Source organism: Capra hircus, chromosome 2, assembly GCF_001704415.2.
Source record: "Capra hircus breed San Clemente chromosome 2, ASM170441v1, whole genome shotgun sequence".
Classification (NCBI taxonomy): Eukaryota; Metazoa; Chordata; class Mammalia; order Artiodactyla; family Bovidae; genus Capra; species Capra hircus.
Window position 1 is genome coordinate 109,676,280 of NC_030809.1, and position 11,099 is coordinate 109,687,378.

The 11,099-nt window shown below is 37.2% G+C and overlaps 1 protein-coding gene across 7 annotated transcripts; it reads left to right on the plus strand.

The window, feature by feature from the left end:
• Window positions 4-6,359, plus strand: PHOSPHO2 (phosphatase, orphan 2). Of its 7 annotated transcripts, none has more exons than XM_018064329.1 (4): window positions 4-286; window positions 797-827; window positions 1,917-2,088; window positions 2,476-2,832. In XM_018064329.1, exons 1-3 carry the CDS (start codon window positions 14-16, stop codon window positions 1,979-1,981), a joined length of 369 nt encoding a protein of 122 aa, XP_017919818.1. In that variant the 5' UTR covers window positions 4-13; the 3' UTR covers window positions 1,982-2,088; window positions 2,476-2,832. The 7 variants fall into 7 exon arrangements, 6 of the variants coding, with proteins under 6 accessions (XP_017919818.1, XP_005676048.2, XP_017919801.1 ...); XR_001296470.2 differs by having other exon boundaries at window positions 8-166; XM_005675991.3 differs by lacking the exon at window positions 2,476-2,832 and adding an exon at window positions 4,806-6,068 and having other exon boundaries at window positions 17-286.

The following is an 11,099-nucleotide window of genomic DNA, read 5'->3' on the forward strand; positions in this document are numbered from 1 at the left end:
GCCGCAGTAGGCTATGGGGCTGGAGAAGGGAGATTGCGCCTGCGCGGAAAGTCGAGGCCGGGTGTGCGAGTCGAGGGCCCTCTTTTTCCGGCACCCGGAGGAGGCTGGAGGACAGAGTACGCGGGAGCCGCGCCGAGTCCAGCATGGCTGCGGATCCCTGGCCTGGGTCAGTGAAGAGTCCGGGGGACCCGGCCGCGCTTGGCCTGGTGCTCCCCTCGTCATCCTACCCCGCGGGAAACGACACCAAACTAGGTTCCAGCCCCTATTTTCGGGATGTACCGGGCAGGTGTGTGGGAGAACGAGGCCTGAGCTTGGCGTGTGTGGCCCCCGGACCTTCTCGCGGGAGTAAGGGCAAAGCCCGCTCCCTTAACTGTGGATACTCAAGAATTAATTGACAGAAAATCTATTTTTAAATACTTTGGTTTCTAAGGCATGGTCCGGGCTAGATGGGGCGTAATTGCTTTTGTTTTTTTTAATCAGAATGTTAAAACTTGGATTGAAATATTCATGTTAGGACCTTTAAGAAATCTTTAATCGCTCGGTAAATGCAGTATACTAAATTGAATGTATTTGGAGAACCAGTCAGACCTCTAAGGACACAAAAACCTGTTAAGAGTGGATACAGACTTGATTTCAAAAGATCCTTTCCTAACAAATCGAGGTATAAATGATTACAAGCTAGTTGGGTAGGACACTTACACATTAGGCATCAAATTGGAGTTGCTCAATTTGGTAAGGGAGGTAGGATTTTTTAGTCACTAAAGTTCTAACACATAGTTGTACTATTTTTATTCAGGTTTTCTATCAGATGATCCATGGTAATGCTGGTAAGTATGAAAGGATTAATAAAAATACTTGTCGACAGAAATACAGTTTTGCACATATAACATTGGTGGGTTTTTGGAAGCATAGTTTTTAAAAAGTCAGAAACTGGCAAGAGAGAGGTTTTACTCCTCTTGCATGCTAACAGCTTAGCCTGCCACAGTTTTGTAGAAGATGCAGCCCCCTAGATAGGTGATGAATTACCAGCAGTAGCCAGAAGAGCAGTAACTTTGCCTCAGTTGCCATAGGATGCATGCCTTTCAAAGCGGTTCGCTGTACATAACATTTTTGAGACAACAGTCCAGAGCAAAGGGCAGTGAGTACCTTGCTTACAAGGTATGCAGAACCGCTAGAGACCCAAGGAGATTACCTCTCAACAAAAATTCTGTGGAATTTTAACTAAATTGGTTACAAAAAGTATTGAATCTTACAAGATTTGGTGTCAGTAATTTGCCAGTTTGACATAATGTTCAGTTATGATTTGACTTAACAGCACTTGTTAAGTGTTGTTAAGCACTTGTTAGCACTAATTAGCACTTGTTAGCACTTGTTAGCACTAATTCTAACTGGTCCATGGATCTTTACAGCCAAGTGTATCTAAAATTACACCTCCACTCCTTTTTTTCCCCCCCTTTGTTGTGAAATTAAGAAGGTAGCATATGCACTTTGAAACAGAACTTAAATTATTCTGGGGGGTGGGGGAGCACCTTTATTACAAAATAAGTGTAGAAACTGCATTTGAGGCTACCACTGTACATAGATATTTCTTTTTTAAAAACAAAAATGAGATTATACTGTAAACACTCTTTTGTGACTTGTTTAATTTGAACGTTTTAACCTTTTACTGCTGAAATAAATGTTCTTTTATGTGACTGTCATGTGCATATCTCATTTAAGCAGTTTGCTATTCTTGTATGTAGCTTCTAGTTTTCCTTATTGGAACTTATATTCACATAACACTCCCTGTTTTGTATTTCAACTTTTTGTTTAAACAAAATTTTATTTCTCCCATTGCCAGTAGGTACTTTTCTGATGTAAAAGAAAGCATATTAGAAAACATAAATTTGAAAATGTCTTAAATACTTTTATTTTAGAATTTAAGAAGTCTCCATTCCCTTGCTCCAAACCAGAAGACTCTTTTCCCCTGCATATAGCATAGGAGTAATGTTGGTTAGAAACTGGCCGGTGTTTAAAGCTGAAGATAGTCATGACTCTTTAACCTAAGCTGTATGCTGAAGGAAGATTGTCTTGGAAATACTAAATTGGGTAAGTATTTTTTTTTGTTGTTTTTTTGAAGGTTTGTGTTGAGTGGTGGGGAAAAAAGATAATAGAAAAAGATCTGAAATTAGGAAAAGTACAGTTGATAAAAATTAATACTTAGCAGTGAAACTGAGTTAACACAGTTGGAACTTTGTTAACTTCAGGTTTGTGATACATCTTACTTGGAGGTTAATATTGCAGGGATTTTAGTAACTTGTGGCTGATTAAGTCTAGGCTTGAAACACTTTTCAACCCGGTTACATTTGCAAAAATTTTTTAAATTATGTATAAATTCAGAATGCCTAAAAAGCATTTTAATTTAAAATGTGCTTAGGTGCAGTTCTAATGGGATTGTCAACTGTGCTTTATTGTTATTTATTATATTGTTTCTAGGGAAAGTGAATTCTGCACTTAAACCTCTGAAAGCCAGAGACCCCTGGATAGACATTTAGAGATTCAAGGATCCAGACTATCAGAATATTTTATGCCATCTAAATGCGTACAACAGGAGATACAACCTCTAGGTTATTCTCCAGATACTCTAAATTGAGAGACCAAAAATGCTTACTTGTATATGAGTCATAAGCTCTAGTTTCAGTTTCTACTAATGGATATCTATCATTATAAGCCAGAGAATACATATAGATGTGATCATGTGTGGCTCAGATGGTAAAGAATGTGCCTACAGTATGGGAGACCAGGGTTTGATCCCTGAGTTGCGAAGATCCCCTGGAGAAGGAAATGGCAACCCACTCCAGTGTCTTGCCTGGAAAATCCCTTGGACTGAGGAGCCTGGACACAACTGAGCAACTTCACTTCACTCACATATAGATAAATATCATGTTTTCTATTTTTAATTGATCTCTTCTTTTTTCATTTTGGAACTTCTTACTAAAACCTCATAAAGGTTGTAAAGTAGATCACAGATACAATATCATGGTTAGTGTGTACATTGAAATTAATCAGTGTTTTTATATTTAACATCTTTTCATCAAATTGGCTTACTTAGTATTTTATTTTTAAACTGATGAATAGTCTTTATTCATTTCTTAGGCGCTAGAATGTGTTACTAAGCATGAACTTCGGAATCAGGCAGACTTGAATCCAAATTCTAGTTCTGCCATTTAACTAACACCTAACCAACTTAATACTTGAGCTCCTGTTTACATATCTTTAGGTGTGCTTAGAAGCTCAGTTGCGTCTGACTCTTTGTGACCCCATAGACTACAGCCCACCAGGCTCTTCTGTCCATGGGAATTCTCGAGGCAAGAATACTGGAGTGGGTTGCCATGCCCTCCTCCAAGGGTTCTTCCCAACCTAGGAATTGAACCCAGGTCTCCCACATTGCAGGCTGATTCTTTACTGTCTTTGAGCCACTGGAGAAACCCTTACATATCTTTAAGATGAAGATAATAATAATTCCTACTAAATGAGCTTCTGACAGTTAAATGAGGTGGTGAGATTGTGAGGTTTTTAGTCCAATGTCTTAGTCCAGATATCTCAAAAAATACAACTTACGCTTAAAAATTTTTTTTTTTTTTTTTAGTTTACAGACATTAATTTCAGCTTTTCCTGGGAATTCTGTATAATTACCTTTTTTACATGATGATATTCATTCACACCATCTATGACCAGTTTATTCTTTCCTTTTCTCTTGAAATTTACAGCTAATGACCTTTATTATCTTTTAATGAAAACAGAGACTCGAGTAATTGTCAAATCAAAAGCAATGTGATTGCTCATGTATATCCAGATTATTTGGCACTCCAGAGTTAAACTATCTAGAGGAAATATAAATAAATGTGGTTTTGTTAACACTTGTTATTTCTAGTCTGGGAGAATTTAATCCACTTCCAGTTCAAGTAATTTGAGAATTTCAGGTACAGCATCAAGCAACCATTTGACTAACATTGACAATGATTTCAAGCTAAAAACCTTTTTAGAAAAGTTATTTAAGGTTTACAAGATTTCACATTATGTTAAATGTGGTCAGAATTTTGGTTAGTTCACAGAGAATCTGTATTGTACATGACCTGTTATTTAGTATGAAGATTATTGTAAATATTTTAAACTAATAAGTTTGTGATCAGTAATTTAAAGACAATAAGAATGATTGGCCTGCATTTTTCCTGTCTTATTTTACAACTTTTCTGAATTAAACTTTAAGGGAACAATTGTTTAATTTCTTCTCTCGTTGAATTGCTCTGTGGTTTAATTCTGAGTGCTCAAAGAAGCACTTCCTCAGGAACACAATAATATCATGAGTATCCTTTTTAGATATTCTGTTTTCCATTCATTTAACATACTCAGATATAAACTTTGTTTCTTAGGAAAAAGTGCTTAAATAGTGGGTCTTCTAGTGCTTGGTCATTTTAACTTGTTTATATTCGTCCTTTGTTTTTTAGCAGATTAAGAGTTGTTAAATAGATAACTATAGCTAGGTTGGGCTTCCCTGGTGGCTCAGATGGTAAAGAATCTGCCTGCGATGTGAGAGACCCAGGTTCCATCCCAGGGCAGGAATCACCTGGAGGAGGGAATGGCTACCCACTCCAGGGTTCTTGCCTGGAGAATTCCATGGACAAAAGAGCCTGGGGGGCTACATTACAGTCCATGAAGTTGCAAAGAGTGAGACATGACTGAGTGACTAATACTTTCACACTTCACCTCATAGCTAGATACATAAAACAACATATGTTTAGGAAATAATATTTCTTCTTTTCCAGGGTAACCCAAATCTGTTTCTGGAACCATGAAAATTTTGTTGGTTTTTGACTTTGACAATACAATCATAGATGATAATAGTGACACCTGGATTGTACAATGTGCTCCAGAGAAAAAGCTTCCTATTGAACTGCAAGATTCTTACAAAAAGGGATTTTGGACAGAATTTATGGGCAGAGTCTTTAAGTATTTGGGAGATGAAGGTGTAAGAGAAGATGAAATGAAGAGGGCAATGATATCAATGCCTTTCAGTCCAGGGATGGTGGAACTTTTAAACTTCATAAAAAAGAACAAGAATAAATTTGACTGCATTATTATTTCAGATTCAAATTCAGTCTTCATAGATTGGGTTTTAGAAGCTACCAATTTTCATGATGTGTTTGATAAAGTGTTTACAAATCCAGCAGCATTTGATAGCAATGGTCATCTCACTGTGGAAAAACATCACACTCATTCTTGTACTCGGTGCCCCCAAAATCTTTGCAAAAATGTAGTTTTGGTAGAATTTGTAGGTGAGCAGTTACAACAAGGAGTGAATTATACACGAATTGTTTATATAGGTGATGGAGGAAACGATGTCTGTCCGGTAACTTTTTTAAAGAAGGACGATATTGCTATGCCACGGAAGGGATATGCTTTACAGAAAACTCTTTATAGGATGTGTCAAAATCTTGAGCCTATGGAATCTTCAGTTGTATCTTGGTCCTCAGGTGTTGAAATAATTTCTTATTTACAACTTCTAATAAAGGAATAATATGCCAACAATTGAAATGTGTATCAGTTAAGATTAGATACAGCAGCATAAAACTCCAAATAAGGCTTTAAAAAAGAAAAAAGTTTTTCCTCTCACTTAAAAGAATTTCAGAATTTAGTATCTGAAAGTCTGTTTGTTCCACCAACCTCAGCACTTGGCTTCCAACTCATGATCCAAGATTGTTGTTCAGACTCCATCTGTCACATCAGCATTCTGGGCAGCAAGGAGGGTAGTGAGAGAGAAGGTTGCAACCTCATTTAAATTTCATTGGCCAAAACTCACAATACCTAACTACAAGGAAGGATGAAAAATAGCTTTTATTCCAGATGGTCATATGCCTAGGAAAAATTGGGGGGAGATGGAGTACAAAATTGAGGTAAGTGCAACTAGTGGTTTCTACCAAAGATGGTTAATAAATAGATTGTATTTTTTAATTTATTCCCAGAGAGAATAGTCTTGAGTTTCACTTAGGTATTTATTTCCAAAGTATATCTTAGCAGTTACAGCTCTTAAAAATATAACCAAATTCTTAATTCGCATAAGAATTCACTAATTCCAAATCAATTAATTTTAGAGATAAGAATACAGTATCTTGCCCAAGATCAGTTTCATAATTTTCTTTTGAAGTGAAATACAAATTAATGTTCTTCAAATATTTTATTTTTTTTACTTGAGCTTCATATATTTGGAATACAAATGAACAAGGGAAACTCACACAATTGATAAATGATAAGTAATATGCTTTGGGTGTAGGAGATAACTGCAAATTCCATTTCTCAGAAAACTTTGAACAATGCATTTTATAAAAAGAAAAAAATTACTACAAATAAAATGATTACCAAAACGGAGAACGAACAGTTTATGTAAAGGATAAGCCCTCTGAAACAAAGTCACTCCTGCTAAAACTGTTGCTGAACATTATAAGTTCAAATGATACTAACTTTCTAAATCTTTGAAAGGTCAGATATTTTAAATTTATATCATCATCACAGACTATAACTCTAGAATGCTCATTTAATCAGTATGTTATTACTGTTTGGCAGTTAAGTATTGAGTGATGTAATATACAATTTGTAGGAATATTCAGTATTTAAGAAACTGTTTCATATAGGGATATTAGCAAAATGTTAATTTCTAGGTTCACATGTTATAGGCATAAATATTTGTTATATAATAGGATTTTCTTTTCCATATGGAAAGCTCCAGAAATAAAAATGTTCAATGTACTTTTATGGCAAAAAATCAGTACTCTTATTTTTTTCCAAGTTGAAAAAGTAAACTTTGTCTTGCTTTAAATTAATAGGTTAGATTATGTTGAAACACTGTTATAAATTGGGATTTCTCTACAAGTTGAAGCCAGTAACAAATGATAAATTATAGATGTTTAAAAAAAAAAAAAAGACTTCTATAGTTGTTGTAGATCAAGTAATTTGGACCAGATCTTCTACAGATTGCATCTGGAAAGCTGATAGCGGAACAAATTTTTTAAATATCTGCTTAAAGACATGAGAGAGCTGATGATAAACAATTACTAAGGAACCCCAAAAACTTAGGTAGTGAGCTGCTTTTACCTGAAAGGGCTGGGCATTCTCTGAATGGCATCTGAGATACTGAGTGGCTATCTGGACAATCTTAATGGGACCTGGGGGAAGAGGTATTTAAGTATGAGGCCTGCACTCATAAACCCTTGCTTTTTGAATAATGATCCCCAAAGGCTGCCCATGATGTGTAACAGTGACCTGCTTGCTTCTTACTTAACAGAAGTAAGCAGGGCTTCAAAGGGTAGGCAGCTCACTTCTGAATACTCTCAATCCCTGAAATTGGACTGAAGTTATCTACAGTTTTTAGAGTTCCCAGATGCTTGGCTAAAGCACATCTGAACTGTTACGAGGAAGTTACTATCCCTAATGTGTTGAGTAGTCTGTCAAGTAATCCCCCATAATCTCTATAAGCTGGTCTTGGCTCTGTGTGTGTGGAGAGTGTCTGTCACCTTCTAATCAATACACTGCCACAAAGATGATGGGATATATTATTAATGTGTCTATGATTATATTGTATCAGATTCTTACACTGATCTTGAGATCTTAAGATCTTAATCTCCCTTGGTGATTTTGAAGAAGCAAGCTGCCATGTTGTGAACTGGCCTTCCGAGAGGGCCACATGGCAAACAACTGAGGGTGGCCTCTAGCTAATAACAAGAAGTAGGTCCTGGGTGCAAAAGTCTGCAGAGAACTGAGTACTGCAACCAGGTGAGTTTGGATAGCAGAACCTCAGCTGAGATCACAGCTCAGGCTAACAGCTTGATTTAGCCTTGTAAGACCCTGAAACAGGCCCTTTTGAGCTATGCTTGGACTCCTGATCTACAGAATATTGTTCAGTCACTAAGTTGTGTCTGACTCTTTGTGACCCCGTGGACTGCAGCATGTCAGACTTCCCTGTCCACTATCTTCCAGAGTTTGCTTTGGCTTGTGTCTGTTGAGTTGGTGATGCCATCCAACCATCTTATCCTCTGTTGTCCCCATCTCCTGCCTTCGATTTTTCCCAGCATCAGGGTCTTTTCCAGTGAGTCAGCTCTTTGCATCAGGTGGCCAAAGTATTGAAGCTTCAGTTTCAGCATCAGTCCTTCCAATGAATCTTCAGGGTTAACTTCCTTTAGGATTGACTGGTTTGATCTCCTTGCTGTCCAAGGGACTCTCAAGAGTCTTCTCTTGACACCACAGTTCGAAGGCATCAATTCTTCACCACTAAGTATTATTTATTGTTCAACTCTCAAATCTGTACATGACTACTGGAAAAATCATAGCTTTGGCTATATGGACCTTTGTTGGTTAAATGATGTCTTTGCTTTTTAATAGATGGTCTAGGTTTGTCATAGCTTTCCTTTCAAGGAGCAGGCGTCTTTTATTTCATGGCTGCATTCACCATCTGCAATGACTTTGGAGTTCAAGAAAATAAAATCTGTCACTGCTTCTTCTTTTTCGCCTTCTGCTTGCCGTGAAGTGATGAGATTAGGTGCCAGGATCTTAGTTTTTTGAATGTTTAAGCCAGCTTTTTCACTCTTCTTTCACCAACATCAGGAGGCTCTCTAGTTCCTCTTCACTTTCTGCCATTAGAGTGGTGTCATCTGCATAGCTGAGGTTATTGATATTTCTCCTGGCAATTTTGATTCCAGCTTGTGATTTATCCAGCCTGGTATTTTGCATGATGTACTCTGCATATGAGTTCAATAAGCAGGGTGACAATATACAGCCTTGTACTTCTTTCCCAATTTTGAACCAATCAAATTGTCAGGTTGTTCCATGTAGCATTCTAACTGTTGCTTGACCCACATACAGGTTTCTCAGGAGACAGAAGGTGATTTGGAATTCCCATCTCTGATAATTTCCCACAGTTTGTTGTGATCCACACAGTCAAAGGCTTTAGTGTAGTCAATGAAGCAGAAGTAGATGTTTATCTGGAATTCCCTTGCTTTCTTTATGATCCAGCGGATGTTGGCAGTTTGGCATCTGGTACCTTTGCCTTTTCTAAACCCAGCTTGTACATCTGGAATTTTTCAGTTCACATACTGCCAAAACCTAGCTTGAAGGATTTTCTGCGTAACCTTGCTAGCATGTGAAGTGAGTGCAGTTGCCCAGTAGTTTGAACATTCTTTGGCACTGCCCTTCTTTGGAATTGGAATGAAAACTGACCTTTTCCAGTCCTGTGGCCACTGCTGAGTTTTCCAAATTTGCTGACATGTTGAGTGCAGCACTTTAACAGCATCATCTTTTGGGATTTGAAATAGCTTAACTAGAATTCCATCACCTCCTCTAGCTTTGTTTGTAGTAAGACCCACTTGACTTCACACTCTAGGATGTCTCACTCCCTAGGTGAGTGACCACACCTTTGTGTTTATCCCAGTCATTATAGAATATATGAGAAAATGTATGTTGTTTGAATATGCTAAGTTTGTGGTAATACTGTTTGTAGCAATGCCAGATTAACGCAGTAGGTTGCAAAATCTAAACCATTTGGTAAGTATATTGTAGGACACTTGGTAAAAAGTAGCCACACCAAGAGATAAAAATGAACACCAGCAGAAGCTTGTACTTAAACATATCTGCATGAGCTTCAGGAATTGGAGTTTTCAGACACAAACTAAACTTATGAGGATTTTGGCAGAGCTGAAAATTACATAATTTGGAAATACTAGAACTAAAATTACCATGACTAAAATTAGAATCTTAATAGATGGATTTGATAATAGAACAGGCATAGCTCAAGAGAGGACTAGTGAATAAACACAAGTTAGAAGAAAATACACAAATACAGCAGAGAAAAAACAATGAAAATGCAGAAGAGAAATTAAGAGGTAGAAGATATAGCGAGATCTAACGTAGGAAATTGGTGTCTCGGAAAGAAGAGAAAATGAAACAAGCAATATATTTGAAGATAATGACTGAGAACCTTATAAAGCTGATGAAAGACATCAAACCACACATTCAAGAGTTCTTATGAATCCCAAACAGGAAAATAAAACCACATGAAACCACATCCTTTTAAAACTACCAATAATCTATGATGGAAAAAGCATAAAGCAGCTAGAGAGGGGAAAAAGATGACTTTGAAAGGAGTAATTTATAACAGCCGATATTTTCTTTTTTTTCTTAAATGTTTGATAAAGTTGAAGAGTGAAGACATCTAGACCTGGAGTTCTCTTTGTTGGTAGATTTTTAACTACTCATTCAGTTTCAGTTGTTTATAGATTCAGGTTATATAGTATTTCTTGAGTAAGCTTTGGCAGTGTGTGACAGTGTTATCTTTTGCTGCATAGTAAATTACCTCAGAATTTGACAGGTTACAACTCAGCATTAGTTATCTCACAGTTTCTTTGGCTCAAGGGCACTTAACTGGATTATTCTGGCTCAGGATCGCTGGTCAGGATGTCACCTCCAGCTCTAGTCATATGAAAGCTTGACTAGAGCTGAAGGATCTGCTTGCAAGGTAGCTGGCTTACATGGTTTTTGGCAGGAGGCCTCAGTTTCTCACTGATTGTTTCTGGGAATCTCAACTTTTTGCTGACTGTTGGCAGAACGGTCTCAATGTTCAACCACATGGGTGTCTTCAGTGTTGCTTGAATGTCCTAAAGACATAGTTTCCTGCCAAGTGACCAATCCAAGAAAGAGGACAAAGAGGAAACCACAATGCCTTTGTGATGTAGTCTCAGAAATCAGACATCATCAATTCCACCATATTTTAGTTGTTAAACCAATACAAAGTCAAGCTCACTGTCAAAGGGAGGGGAATTAAACTCTACCTTTGAGGGAGAAGTTGAAGGATGTTGTATATGCTTTTAAGCCAGTAAAGTGTCTCTCAAGGACTTCGTCCATTTCATGTGAAATTTATGGGCATAAAGTTTTTCGTAATACTGCCCTACCAGTCCTCTAATTTTACAGTGAACGCATGGATACCTGCTGTCTAGATTTTACATTAACATTTTACTCTGCTTATTTTATCACATACCTGTCCATTCCTCTATCTAGCCATCTTTTTAATTTTTTTT

Excerpts from the sequence above, each read along its gene's own strand:
- PHOSPHO2 (XM_005675993.3), top strand. The coding sequence starts at position 4,832 with ATGAAAATTTTGTTGGTTTTTGACTTTGACAATACAATCATAGATGAT.